Raw genomic sequence first — 16,264 nt, forward strand, 5'->3', positions numbered from 1 at the left:
AAGCTGGAGGCATCACAATTCTAGACTTCAAGCTATATTACAGAGCTATAGTCATCAAGACAGTGTGGTACTGGCACAAAAATAGACACATAGATCAATAGAACACAATAGAAAACCCAGAAATGGACCCACAATTATATGGTCAACTAATATTTTACAAAGCGGGAAATAATATCCAATGGAAAAAAGATAATCTTTTCAACAAATGGTACTGGGGAAACAGGATAGATAGCAACATGTAGAAGAATGAAATTGGACCACTTTTTTACACTATACATAAAAATACATTCAAAATGGATGAAAGACCTAAATGTGAGATAAGAAACTATCAAAATCCTAGAGGTGAACATAGGCAGCAACCTTTCTGACCTAGGCTGGAGCAACTTCTTAGTAGACCTGTCACCGGAAGCAAGGAAACTAAAGCAAAAATGAACTTCTGGGACTTCATCAAGATAAAAAGCTTCTGCACAGTGAAGGAAATAATCAACAAAACTAAAAGGCAGTCTATGAAATGGGAGAAGATATTTGCAAATGACATATCTGATAATAATAACTTTAGTATCCAAAATCTAGAAAGAACTTACCAAACGCAACACCCAAAAAACAAATAAGCCAGTTAAGAAATGGGGAGAAGACATGAACCGACATTTTTCCAAGAAAGACATACAGATGGCTAACAAGCACATGAAAAAATGCTCAAATCACTCATAAGAAGAGAAATACAAATCAAAACTATGATGAGATACCACCTCACTGTCAGAATGCCTAAAATTAACAACACAGGAAACAAGAGATGTTGGCAAGAATGCATAGAAAAGGGAACCCTCTTGCGCTGTTGATGGTAATGCAAACTAGTGCAGCCACTCTAGAAAACAGTATGGAGCTACCTCAAAAAGTTAAAAATAGAGGGTGACTGGGTGGCTCAGTTGGTTAAGGGTCTGACTCTTGATTTTGGCTCAGGTCATGGTCTCAAGGTTCCTGAGTTCAAGCCCCACATGGAGCTCTGCACTTACAGCATGAAACTTGCTTGGGATCCTCTCTCCCTCTTTCCCTACCTCTCCCCCTCACACACACACACACACACACACACACACACACACACACTCCCTCTCTCTCTCTCTCTCTCTTCTAAATAAATAAATAAATAAATAAATAAATAAATAAATAAATAGTTAAAAACAGAACTACTACCCTATGACCCAGCAAGTGCATTACCAGGTATTTACCCAATTATACAAAAATACTGATTTGAAGGAGTACATGCACCCCACTGTTTATAGCAGCATTAACAAAAATAACCCAACTATGGAAAGAGCCCAAATGTCCATCAAAAAGAATGAACTCTTGCCTTTTGCAACAACATATATGGAGCTAGAATGTGTTATGCTAATAAGCAAAATAAATTAGAGAAAGACAGATACCATGATTTCACTCATACATGGAATTTAAGAAATAAAATAGATGTACATATGGGAGGGAGAAAAAAAGAGAGAGGGAAACAAAGCATAAGAGACTCAAAGAGCACAAACTGAGGACTGATGGATAGAGGTGCATGGGAGAAGGGTTAGATGGGTGATGGGTTTTAGGAGGGCATTTGTTATAATGAGCACTGAGTGTTATATGTAAGGAATGAATCACTGAATTGTATTCCTCACACTAGTATTGCACTGTATGTTAACTAAATGGAATTTAAATAAAAATTTGAAAAGGAAAAAAATCACTCTTCTAAGTCATCCTAATGAATAAGACAGAGATCTAACAATGGTTTCTGGGTTGGGAGTAGGGTAGTGGAAAGTGGCAACACTTGAGGATATTGAAAATATATAGTATTTTTTTTCATTTCAGCAGTGGGTATCCAGCTCTTTACCTTTGTAAAAATTCACTGAGCTGCATCCTTCAAATTAGGTAATTCTAAACGCTTTATTGTGTGCATGTTTTACATCAAAGACAATAAATAAACAAACAAACAAACAAACAAACAGGGTGGTGCCAGAAGTATGACTTTACCTATAACTGGGTGAAGGGTAACCAGTGGCAGCACAATTCAGGGTGATTTCAGATTTTGATAAATCCAAAGGAAAAATAATGTCTTGTGGCTCCTGGGTAAAAACAGGACGGCTCAAAAGACCAGTACCTGAAAAAAGAGAAGAGTAACACCATATGAAAACATTTGATCCTGCTTTGAATGTAACTGTGTATTAGATATGAAGTCAATACACTTTTAACTTTTATTTTGAAACTATCTCAAAAACATAGAAAATCTTGCAAGAATAATACAAAGAAATATTTTTTCTGAACGCCTTAGAATCATTTCACAAACCAATGCCCCAACACCCCTAAAAACTTTTATATTTCCTAAAAAGGACATTCTTTTACATAACTACAATAAAGCCATCAAAATTAAAAAAAAAATGAACATTGAGTACTAGTGTCTAATCCTCAGGCCCCACTTTAACATTTTCCTAATAAAATCTTTCACAGCAAAAGTACCCAGTCGAGAGTTACAGATTTTATTTAATTGTTGTATATTTTCAGTCTCCTTCAGTGTGGAAACGTTCCCTACTCTTTCCTTGATTTTTCTGACTTTGACATTGCTGAAGATTACAAGGCTGTGATCTGGTCAAGTTTCACTCAGTTTGGGCTTGTCTGAGCAGTCAGCTACCAAGAACAGGGTAGGGGTCCTGGTAGGGGCTGTATGTTGAAGGTGCAGGTAATAAAAAGGGTCTATAAAGACTTTTAAAAACAATAACAGAACCAGTGAAAATCGGCTCTTATTTTTAAAAATGATCACCTTAAGAAGTCTCCTCCCCACCAGCCAGAATACACTGATTACACTGTCTTACTCTGTCCCTCTGTTCCTCTCCCCAGCTGGGTGCACCTTAGTGTCTGCTGTTTCACTATGATTCAGGGATACCATGTGCTTTATATTATACCCTCTCAGGTGGTACAGAACTTCAATTTGCCCCAATACTGATGAAGTTAACTTTGGTCACTGATTGTGAGGTATTGTCTATCAGACTTTTCCATTTTAAAATTATTTTTTTCCTCCTTATACTTAGTAAGTACTTTGTGTTTAGAGATTTTGAAACAATTCAAATATACTGTTCTTCAATGAACACTTAAGTGTTTTATTAATACATTTCTATCAAAATGGTCTACTCTATCAGAGTGGATAAATGATTTCTTATTTTATTAAACAAGTAATAATCTATTATTATTTTGATGACCAAATTGTCAATGATTTGGCCAACAAGAGCCCATTTAATGTAGTTTATCTTTTTGACATGTGCCTGTCATTCTTTGAATACTTCCTTACTTTATTGTACAACAAAATGTCCCAGAATTATCTTGTGTTTTTTCTACTGTAGCCATGGAAGTAGTCATCTACTCTCCTAAGCAAATCTGGATCCTTTTATTAGAGAATGGTATTTAGAAACCATGATCTGGATGCTAAATGTACGCAATGTTACTGAGGTGTTCTTGCTCCCAGGCCTTCTCATTCAGTGTGTGTGTATGTGTATATATAGAAATATTTATGCATTTGTTCAATTCCCCTATATATAACTAATCTCCAGGGAATGCCACTGTAGATTTTATAAAGGTCCTCTTCACCCTGCACAGGTTCTGACATGTGCTCCCAAGTTACTCCCACACCTGCCCTGAAACCACTTATTAAGCTATCCCCTCTCTTCTCACCTCACTCAGGTTCTGACCTTGTGCAGTGCCTCCATCCTGTGTGTATTCTTTTTCACTCCACTTGATCTCTGACACAACATCCAGAGTCATAGTCCACTCTCCGTGGCAATGGAGCCCTTCCGAGCCTTCTTAGACTCTGATATCCTGGGCCAGGCTACCCCACCATAGGCATCCTTATCACCTTTCTTGGGCTCTGCCACTTTGCCTCTGAGCCACCCCTGTGATACCCTCTGCCCTACATGGATAGCTTTTTCATCCCTCTCAGTCTCTACCACCTCATGCTGGGCTGCTGTAACTCTCATCATCCACATTCATGTGGATGCATACTTTACTTAACTCCCTTCATGACATTTGGACTGAACTGTTAAGAAGGAAAGGGAAAGGAAAGAGGAGGACGAAGAGTTCAATTCTCACATTTAAGGTGAAATGCTGTTTTGCTGTTAGATTTTGTTTTAAGTTGAAATAAACACACAAAGTATAAATCTCATCATATCAAGACTTAATGTTAGGACACCCAGTCCAGACTCTAATTGTTGTACGTGAGAGACATGTAAGAGCATGGTGATCTCCTCTACCTACCATAGTTCTACAGCATCTCAAAGTTGGTAGATGTTTTGTAGACCACTCAAGCCAGACTTTGGTATAGAAATGCAATGGTACCTCCGAATCAAACGGACCTCAGTGGACTTGAACAATTCTCAGTATCTTCATTGGTAAAAAAGATATATGTATCTCAAATGATTGCTTTCAGATTTAATCATACACTGCTTATGAAGTATGGCATATTGTTCCCAGTACAAGTAAATGTATAGTCACCATATCATGACGATCACCATCACCATTGTCATTGTCACCATTATTACAGACAAGGAAATTGAAACCCAGGAAATTGAATCGTCTTTTTTGAGATTCACTACTTGCTGTAAGAGAAAGTAAGAAATCAAACTCTGGTTTCCTGATTCCCTCTTCACTGTTTTCACTATCCATTCGGATCTACTTCCTTCTCATTAGTCTTCCAAAATATTTGTAATTTATACTTATATTATAATTATATATTTATAATTTCAGTACATTTCATTAATAACCTAAAAGTGGAGACAGACAGGTTTTAATTCTAGCCTAGTCAGTTACTACATAATGGTGGACAAGTTATTTAACTCTCAACTGTAAAATAGCAACACTTAGTCTTATGTGTTTGTGTTGTGAAGCCTAGTTGAAAAAGAGTGAACTGAAAACATAATACAGACTCTTTTTACCCCAACACCTAATGAAATGGGCAAGAAATTATAAATGCAAGCAAACAAGTAAACAACAGAAATGAACAATGTCTGAACAAGAAAAGGGACAAATGCCATTGACTTTAAACTAATCAAAACAAAGGAAATAAACAACAAAAATAACTGAGCCGTAAGCAGAGTTCAGGCCAGGCTCAGGAAATGAGTTTTTGACTCCTTAATCTTATCCCTATCTCCACTGGTGAAATGAAAAAATGCTGAGAACTCTCATAACAACCTCCAGTTCTGGAGTTAAGTACATTTGTATATGCATCATGTTTTTTAATCTTATTCCTTTTCTAGGTGAAGAGGAGTAAACCAGCTTATGAAGAGTAAAGCAGGAAAGTGTGAATAGTAAAGATGACTGTATTTTACAGACAAAGAGTTTCATGCCTATATACTCACTTGGTAAAACTCTAGAGTCCAACTAATAAACAATACATCTGTCCAGCGAAGTATACCTATAGTCCTCCACCAATAATATTACCAAACACCACTAAAAAAATACCTTAAAATAGAGAAAAGTACCCAAGTATTCTGATAAAGGCTGAACTTCCCTCAATCTCATCATTCCCTCAAGTTACAAAATGAGGGTGCTCATGACACATCCAGCCTCCAAACTGGAGCTAAAAAGGAGAAACAAACAAACAAAAGAGTCCCTGATTTGATGAGATAAAAGTTAAGAAATATCCCTCTCTATAAAAGAGTACATGAATTGTTTATACACATTTCCTCAAGTATGAGCAAATGAACGGGAATGGAAGAGGAAGTATGCAAATATATTTCAAAAATGAAAGTGGAAAACAAAGCATGCCGAAGATAGACAAAATACCAATCAAGAAGAAAATGTAACTCAAGGAACTCCAGGAAATTTCTCAAAATCATTTCATGCTGTAGAGTAAGAACATGAATTCAGACAAAGCTAACATAACTGGATGGCAATGAAAAAACAAACAAATAATAGAATCAGATAAATCAGGAGGTTGCAAACTTAAGGATACAAATTGTAAACCAAACAACATCGCTAAAGATCTGATAAATCAATTAGAATAAGTAAGTAATCAGATACCTGCTGAAGTCAAATTACTGACATTAAGGGAAAGTTTGAGGTAATTGTAATTAATGACGTTGAAAAAGCACAGATAAAAAGCAATTGAAAAACAGGTAATGAACAAGAAAGATAAAGACGAACCAACATAAAATCTTCGCCATTGAGACAGAGAGTAAAACAAATATATCAGCAGCAGATATCATAAAGAAAATTTCCTGTGAATTCAAAGAATATACCATGCTCTAGGGACATCTGAAAGAAAGCACTCAATACCAAGGCATGTGTGATCTTAAGTGATTAAGTGGCCTTCAAAGTTAAAGAGAGACTTAAAAAGACTAGGCTGAAACCAAATATCATCTAAAAAGTGGAAGACTATATTAAATTAATCTCAGATTTTAAAATGGTAGCCTTCTACACCAGAAGACAGTGGAAAAGAAAGCCTGTAACATTCTGAATAAAAGTGTGACAAGTCTATTATCACCTACTAAGATATCTTCCAAGTTTAATGGCATTCAACATTCTTTAACATAAAAAAGAAACCTTCAGAGAATATAACATAAATGACTATTCTTAAAGAAATGACTTAGCAATGAAATTCAGCCAATTAAAAATGAACCAATATATAGCTTTAAAGAATGAAGGAGCTATAGGATGAACACTGAATATATTTAAATATAAAACTAATACTTACACCCCATGTTATTTTTAGTTATAGGACAGAATATGAAAGCTGTAAACTTGGATAATATAAAAATAACAATATAAATAGAAGAATGAAGGGTCATAAGGGAACATAGTTACAAATGTTTAAGTGCTAATATTTTCTTTTATAGCAAAAAGTCAACTGATAAAAATACATATATATTAAATATAAATTAAAATTTTTAAAAGCATAAGTACTCTAACTTCTTGGTATTATTTAGTGCATCTTTTACCCTTAGAGGACTCTTTTAGGAAAACAAATACAAATGTAAGTATCTTTGTTGACTCAAATCATTTACTACAAGTTCAAAATTCTCCTCATTTTACTTGGCTTCAGTTTGACTTTTGTTAAACTAAAATACAATTAAATCTTCATGTTAAAAGTAGTATCTATTATAAAATCCTATTTTTATAAAAGCATTTTTCTATGCATTTATCTACCTTCATATTAGTCTATATCTCTGTATTTATATGCATAGAAAGATGGCTACAATCTTATCAAATTTTAATAATTTTTATTTTGGGGAGAGTTTTATTTGGGATAAAGTTTTTTTTATATTTGCATAATTTTTCATAGTTTGAATGTTTAAAATGAACATATACTATACTAAAGAAAATACAGGTGACTCTTGAATATGGGCTTGAATTGCACAGTCTACTTATATGCAGATTATTTATAGTACAGTATTGTAAATGTATTTTCTGTTCCTTAAGGTTTTGTTAATAACATTTTATTTTCCCTAGCTTACTTTATTGTAAGAATATAGTATATAATACATATAACATACAAAATATGTATTAATCAACTATTTAGGTTCTTGGTAAGTCTTTCAGTCAACAGTGAGGTATTGGTAGTTAAGTTTGCAGGGAGTCAAAAGTTACATACATGAATTTTCAAGTGCATAAGGGGTCAGCACCCCTAACCCCTATGTTGTTTAAACGCCAACTGTGATGGAATTTTTTTAATGTTTTATTTACTTATTTTGAAAGAAAGAGTGTAAGTGAGTGGGGAAGGGGCAGAGAGAGAGAGGGAAAGAGAGAGTCTCAAACAGGCTCTGCACTGTCAGCACAGAGTCCGATGTGGGGCTCGAACTCACCAAAACTGAGATTGTGACCTGAGCCAAAATCAAGAGTCGGATGCTTAACTAACTGAGCCAACCAGGTGCCATGGGATTTTCCTTTTAAATGAAGTAAAAATACTGAAAACAAGTAAGTTGAAGTGGTAATTAATTTTTGACAGTAGAATATGAATGGCTTTTCTGTTCCTTTTGTAGAAATTACCAACCACCCTCCTGCTCCACAAGAAAGAAACCTGGTTGAAATGATGCACATTGGCCATCTAGCATTGCACCATGCACAAGAGAGGCACACACGAAATATTAATTAATTTATCTTCCTTTACCTTCACTTAGAGAAAAGTGCTGTTCAAATTCCATATAATCCAAATTTGGGGTATAACTTCACTTAATAATACTTTGTATGTGGGGGAGTGATTTGTGGTTTTCAAAGGACCTTTACATACACCAATTATTAAACCCTGGGGCATCTGGGTGGCTCAGTCAGTTGAGTGCCCAACTCTTGATTTGGTTCAGGTCACCATCTCACAGTTCGTGGGATGGGGCTCTGAGTTGCACTCCACATTGACAGAATGGAGCCTGCTTGGGATTCTCTGTCCCTTTCTCTCTGCCCATCCCTGCTGGTTCTCTCTCTCTCTCTCTCTCTCTCTCTCTCTCTCTCAAAATAAATAAATAAGCTTTAAAACACAAAACAAAATAAATCTTTTTTTTTTTTTTTAACATTTTTTATTTATTTTTGGGACAGAGAGAGACAGAGCATGAACGGGGGAGGGGCAGAGAGAGAGGGAGACACAGAATCAGAGACAGGCTCCAGGCTCCGAGCCATCAGCCCAGAGCCTGACGCGGGGCTCGAACTCACGGACCGCGAGATCGTGACCTGGCTGAAGTCGGACGCTTAACCGACTGCGCCACCCAGGCGCCCCAACAAAATAAATCTTAATCTACCATTTGGTAGATTAAGAATTTATAACTAATAGAACAAGGCATTTTATATCAAACTGGTTTATTTTGAAGCCACAAAAGCTTGGTTGTAGTGAACTTGGTTGAGTTCATACCAGTGAAAAGTCTAGCTTGTCAACTAACTGGACTCTTTTGGTAAACTTTTAGTTTTTTTATTTTTTTTCACATTGTAATGGAATGATTACATAATAGCATACTTTTGCTGCTGTGTTTATACTGTCAGAAAGCAAAGACAACATTAGTTTTTCTGTACAAGAACACCTGAAACTGTGACAATATGATATCAAAATCAAGAAATCAAAGTGCTTTTTCAAGTACTTTTACTTTAAGAATATACTAGAGGGGCGCCTGGGTGGCGCAGTCGGTTAAGCGTCCGACTTCAGCCAGGTCACGATCTCGCGGTCCGTAGTTCGAGCCCCGCGTCAGGCTCTGGGCTGATGGCTCAGAGCCTGGAGCCTGTTTCCGATTCTGTGTCTCCCTCTCTCTCTGACCCTCCCCCGTTCATGCTCTGTCTCTCTCTGTCCCAAAAATAAAAAAAAAAAACGTTGAAAAAAAAAAAATTTAAATAAAAAGAATATACTAGAGGTTAGGATGAGTGTTGACAATAAGCAATTAAATAATTGTATTAATAGTACCTATTATTATAAAATCACCTATGATTATAATGCTACTCTATAAAATTGTTTCATTTGACAGTAAAGCAAGAAGTTTGCAATATAGGTTCAATGAAAAATAAATACTTTTAAATGATAATTTAAAAAAACATAGTTATTGAAAATTAATGTAGATTTGTCTCATTTTCCTTCTTTTGTCTTCCATATTAACATATATAAATTATTATTAATCATATATGTATATATTTTTATATATTTATAAATATATTTATATTAATATAAATATATTTATGTTATATTTATTATAAATATAATTTATAATAAATTTATTTTATTATATTTATATAAATATATAAATATAAAAATATTTATAAATATATATAAATATATACATATATGATTAATTATATATACATATATATATATCCTATGATCTGAATCCAATACTGGATCAAACCTACCAGTGTCTACAGTTCACTGTCATCTCCTGAATATTGAGAACATTTAATTGTATCTAAGGCAGTCGCATGTTGGCATTTCTGAACAGTTCCATGAACATCTTCATGGAAAATCAGCTTTTACCTATGTTAAAAGTCATGTCATCTTCTTTTATACTAAATAGGCAATTTTTTAATAGCAAAAAGTCCTATTTGATTGACTTTACCCTTCTAGCCATGGTTAACTAGACCAAAGGTGAACATGCCCTCCTGGGCTGCTATGTTTCTCTCTCTAGGAATAAGCAAATAATATTAAGACATGATTGTTACTTGTAAAGAGATGACCTGTTCAGGAATATTAGAGCAATCCATTTTCCATAAAACTCATGAAAACTTAGAGAATGCTAGTCTAGTCTACAGACTGAGACAGACAGTAAGACAGGCGGTAGAATGATGGAGACAAAGAATAATTGAACAAAGACTGGCTTTATTCTGTGAGCTTTTTGATCTTTGGTTCCAGTTTTTAGTGAGACCTGCCTCTGGGTTCTATGAGGTGTCAACTCTACCATATCTGTTTCTTGCTAAGAGACTTAGAAAGACAGATTCAAAACAATACACAATACACAGAAACCAATGTTTTTGTGCTTTTTTTCTCTCTAGAACTATGAAAGCACAAACAACCTGGGTAGTCAACCATTTGTTTTCAGAAGTTATTAAGGGGAAATTCAAACACCTGAGAAGGTTCATATCTAAAAGAACACAAAACTAAACAGTGTATTATCCATGGTTTTACTTGAATCCCAATTTTTGGGCTTGGGCAAATTTCAGGTTTCACAGAGGGGTAATAAGACTAGACATCTCCAAGGTCACATCCAGATAAAGAGTTGCTGGGATCTTTCTTTGTGTCACAATCTGTCCCTCCGAATATAGTTCCCTACCCCGGTTCCTGGCACTCCCTAAAATGTCTTCTACTGAAGAAGCTACATTTCTAACATCATTTTCCAATTCAATTTCAATTTTTTATTTGAAAAACAAAACAAAACAAAAAATAAGTAGAGTCTAATGACTTTGCTTGGTTTTACCAAAGAGGAAACTAAAACCAGGCATGTAACCAGTATGATTGCATGGGGCTCAGCTCTTAGAAGGGCCTGCACTTCTGGTTCTGTTCTGAAGTCACTGCCTTAGCACTCTTAATACCGTTAGCCACATATTTGAGTTTTATAAGTGAAGTTTGATGAGTCTGGTGAACATTGAGTGCTTGGTGCCTTGGCTAACATTTGGTACCTCCTCCTGTCACCAGGCCTGCCTCCCCAGGACCCTGCATTTTTATTTTGCACTGTGCCCTGCAAATTATGTAGCTGGTCCTGACTAACGCTTACAGAAGTTAAATGATTTGCTCAGGGTCACTTCTAGTGAAATTATAGAGCTAGTACTCAAATTCAGATTTGACTCAAAGTCCAGGATTACACACACTACACTATAACCAATGGAGTTCTGCATACTTTCAGGATTTAAAAAAAGGCTCTCTCCCCTCTGGCTTTCTTTCCTTTCTATTGCTTTCTATTACTAAGCCTCTTAGTTTCCAAACCAAGTTATTAAGCCTATTGAACCTAACCTAGACTAAGTCAATTATGTCTTCTCTGGAATTCATGTTCAGAGGAAAAAAGCATCAAGGATTTTGGGGCTCATAGGTTTAGCTGTCCAATAAAGAGTTGGATATATTGATGTGAGGGCTGGGTTGGAGAAACTGATTTTTGGAAACAGTGGTTGGAAACAGTGGCCTTTAAGTTCTAACGAAAAGAAAACTTTGTTCTAGCAATACTTCGATGGTAATCATTCTACAAATATATTTTATACTAGTTCAAAAGTGTAGGTTTCCATGTCCACTGCATCATTATTTACAAAAGCCAAGACATGGGAACAACCTAAGTGCCCATCAGTGAATGAACAGATTAAAAAATGTGGTAAATACATAAATGGAATATTATTTGCCATAAAGAAGGAAATACTGTAGTTTGTGACAATATGGATGAACCTTAAGGTCATTATGCTAAGTGAAATAAGTCAGACAGAGAAAGACAAATGCTGTAGGATCTCACTTGTATGTGGAATCTTAAAAGAATGAACTCATAGAAACAGAGGAAAGATCTATGGTTGTTAAGGGTGTAGATGGGGAGGAGTGAGAGGGAGAGGAGGGAAATAGGTGAGGTTTGTCCAAGAGAATAAACTTTCAGTTATGAGATAAATAAGTTTCGGGGATATAATATACAGCATGGTGGCTATAGTTAACAAGAGTTAACAAGAGTATCTATTTGAAAGTTGCTAAGAGGACAGTTATTAAAAATTCTCATCATAAAGAGAAAAAATTGTCACTATATGAGATGATAGATGGGCTTACTAACTTTATATGGTAATCATTTTACAATACATACATATATCAATCATTATATCATAAACCTTAAATTTAGACAATGTTATAGATCAATTATATCTCAATAAAGGTGGGAAAAAAGGTACAATTTCAAAATAGCCTTAAATTTAAACCTTGATCAGAATCAAGCCATACGTTGAAACTGGCACTCATTTGACAACTTAGATATCAGTGAGTCCTTATTCAAGCAAACATCAAAAATGAGGGGGCTCCTGGGTGGCTCAGTCAGTTGAGCATCCGACTTCAGGTCAGGTCATGATCTCCCGGTTTGTGAGTTCAAGCCCTCATTCGGCTCTTTGCTGACAGCATAGAGCCTGGAGGCTGCTTTGAATTCTGTGTCTCCCTCTCTCCCTGTTCCTCCCCTGCTCATGTTCACTCTCGCTCTCGCTCTCTCTCTCCTTCAAAAATAAATTTTAAAAAAAATTTAATTTTTTAACATCTACCTGACAGCGGCCATACTTGAAATTCTTTCATGCAGCAGACATTTGAGAAGATAATTCTTAATTGAAAAGCTACTTTGAACATAATAGAATCATTCTGGTTATTTTCATATCAGACACTCTAGCAGAATAAACTAATGGCATACAATTGGTGTAAGATGTGTACATGGAGACTTGCAGTATTTCAGTCCAGGCAGCGATCTATGGTGACCTAGTGATTCAAAGGCTGAGTATTAAACCTGCCTGGAAAGTATATGACACATCAGAAATGGTACAAAGATCATAAAGTAAATCATAGTAAGAACTGTACATTACCATACAGTTCACATTCTGTTTATCATTGCAGTTTAAAGCCAAACCAAAATACAATTTGATATCATTGCTTGTTTAAATATTGCCAGGACACAGTGATAAAGTCCAATGGGAGCAAATTCAACCAAATTTTATTAGCTGTAATTATTGGCTGAACCTTCTTCAGGCACAGATAATATAAAAATAAATAAATAAATTGCACTCAAGGAGCTTATAATCAAATAAGAGCAACTGAGACATGTACTAAGAGCCAGGTCTAAAGTTTAACTTGTACACAAATTATCTTCATCCTTATAAGAACTCTGACAGGTGGATTCTAATATTACCGATGTACGTGTGAAGAAATTGTGGTTTAGAGGATTTAAGTAATTTGCTCAATATTGAACAGCCAGAGAGAATGTTGTAATCCAATTTTAAACGTAGGCAATCTGACTCCAGAACACACACTCTACGTCACGTGATATGTACTCCAGAAAGGGAAGCAGACATAAAAATAAGTAACCGCAATATTACAGAATAAGTATTACACCAAAACATGATTATACTTTAAAGGGAGTTCAAAGTGGAAGTGATTAATTCTGCCTAGAGGTTATGGAAGACTGACAAAAAAGGTATTATGTAAGCTATGTGTAAAACAGTGAGAATGCCTTTGAAAGGGAAGGGTGTAGTATGGAAATTCTAGGACTAGTTTGAATAGAGACATAAAAATATGTGTCATTCAAAAATAGATATAATTAGTCTGGAAGGTAGGGGAATAATAAAATATAGAAATGGAATCGTATATGTAGAGCATTTTGAAGGCCCTTAAATGACATTACAGAGGTTTGAACTTGATGTGTTAACAGTTAGAAAACATGGAAGTGCTTTCAATTTTAAGCAGGACTATCTGACATGCTTAGATCTATGATTAACTGGAAGAAGAACAAGGGAAGAGAACCACAAGTCACAGAGATTATTTATCAAACATTTGAAAACACTGAGATAATTGGGGCATTGTCAGTAGAAATGAAGAGAATGAGAACAATGCGAGAGCTCTTCTGAAGTGTTTCCAGGCAATACCGGCAGAATGATAAAACTGATTTGAAGTGAGAGATGAAGGAAAGAGAGCATTAAAGATTCCTCTGAGCTAGCTGTAACTGATGAATGCATGTATGTTGACTTCCTGAACTGTTTTTTTTTTTAAGTTTATTTACTTATTTATACTGAGAGAGAGAGAGAGAGAGAGAGAGCAAGTTGGGGAGGGGGAGAGAGAGAGGGAGATACAGAATCCCAAGGAGGCACCACACTGCCTGGGCAGAGCTCGATGTGAGGCTCAAACTCAAAAACCATGAGATCATGACCTGAGTCAAAGCTGAGTATGATGCTTAATCGACTGAGGCACCCAGGAGCCTCTCTTTGACTGTTAACAGAAAAACGAAAAGAGGAAAGATGAGGGCATTGCGAATGAAAGTAGATGAGAAAACAGATACAAGTTTCATTCATTTTTCATTTATTTACTGAACAAGCATTTCTTCCTGGGCTTACCATTTGCAGAAACTATCTCTGGGTCTGGAAAACAGAGTAAGGAAAAAAGAAACCTGCTCAAATTGCTCTTCTAATGGAGCTTGTATTCTAATTGGGGGAGACATAAATGAAGTCAACAAATGACCACATGGTACCTGAGATGGTATTAAGTGCAATGGAGAAAAATAAGCAGTAAGAGAGCTAGGAATTCTGGGCTGATGTGGAGGAGTGTTATTTTATAAAATCTGGCAAAGGAAAACATCACTGGTCTAGTAACATCTGAACAGGGAATGGTCAGGTTTGGCAAGTAGGGCTGGTAAGCCAAATAGGATGAGGGGGAAATATACCATTGGGCTTAGCAATGTAGACATCACTGACCACTTAGCTTGAGTTAAGTGGAGTATGAATCCTGAATGGAGTGTGGATAAGGAGTGATGTGAAGAAAGGAATAATGTATAATGATAATGTATAAAAATGATCATCAGGAGAATGAAAAAGTGAACAGAGGGGAGAAACAAGATAGGCCATATCAGGAAAATTCGTGAAAGATTTCAAAATGACACAGGAAAATTGTTGGGTATCCTGTCCAGTGCAGTTTTTGGAGTTAACTGTGCCTTTCAATGTCTTTTCTCTATTTTACAACAATGTAAGGAAGAGAAAACTGTGAAGGATGCAAATGATTCTTATCCATTGAAATGCAAATGAACTGTAACCAGTGCAATGAAATTGTTTTTTCCCCCTTTTCCCTTGTGGATAAACCAGGTTTTTGTTTTGTTTTGTTTTGTTATCTTCTTTGTGTCAGCTTACATGAGATATAATTGATATACCATGCAATTTAGTCATGATAAACCCATTCTGCCTCCATTTATAAATATACTTTTCCATTTCTTGTTGCCTATGCACATGTGGTTCTTTGAAGTCTACTTTGAACGGGTTGCAACATCTTACTGGTCCCCATATTAATTCATTATTTAAACAAAATCTTTCAATAGGTTAATTTTTATTTGTTTGAGATTCATGATTTTGCTATTTAAAAAATATCATTAAAACATGTTAAATTTGAGCTGCCAGACAGACTCACAGATGTAGAACCAGTAGCCACCTCTAAGCAGGAGTTGGCTGGGGGGAAAGGCAGAGTTGAATGGCATTGTTCTTTAAAGTTAGTACAAACGTGGAATTGAGTAAAAGGAAAGCCCAAGATGAAAGACCAGAGATTATCAACATCTTTGGAACTGACAAAAGAGAGAAAAGAGCAAAAAAATTCTGAGGAAGATCTGTATGAGAAAGTAAGACTATTTTACCTGAATCACTGTATTAGTTATCTATTGCCTCCATAAGAAATCATCTCAAACTTAGCAGCATAAAAGTATGCAAATCCATTATCTTATAGTTCTGTAGGTCAGATTTCCAAAATGACTCTCAGTGAGCAAAAATCATGGTGGAGCTGCACCCCTTCTTGAGAAGCTTGAGAGTAGAATCTTTCTCCTTGCCTCTTCCAGCTTCTAGAGTTTGCCCACATTCCTTAACTTATGGAGCCCCCTTCTCATATCAAATGCATCTGACTATTCCTCCATAGAATTGTCATCTAACTCCTTCTTCTACTTTTACAGTCTCTTGTAATTACATTGGGCTCAACCAGAAAATCCAGGATAAACTTCCTTTTAGATCAGCTGCTTAGCAACCTTTATTCCATCCATAACCTTAATTCCTCTTTGCCATGTAACCTATCACATTCACATGTTCCAGGGATTAGGACATGGACAACTTT

General features: G+C 35.7%; 1 protein-coding gene across 1 annotated transcript in view; it reads right to left on the reverse strand.

Annotated features, from left to right (window-relative positions):
• The window catches only part of CNTN6 (contactin 6), a 292,083-nt gene that overhangs the window by 174,964 nt on the left and 100,855 nt on the right, over nt 1–16,264 (reverse strand). The window contains 1 exon segment of the mRNA XM_058726191.1: nt 2,008–2,134. Coding sequence (XP_058582174.1) covers nt 2,008–2,134 — 127 coding nt within the window.

The sequence above is a fragment of the Neofelis nebulosa genome, chromosome 4 (assembly GCF_028018385.1).
Source record: "Neofelis nebulosa isolate mNeoNeb1 chromosome 4, mNeoNeb1.pri, whole genome shotgun sequence".
Classification (NCBI taxonomy): domain Eukaryota; kingdom Metazoa; phylum Chordata; class Mammalia; order Carnivora; family Felidae; genus Neofelis; species Neofelis nebulosa.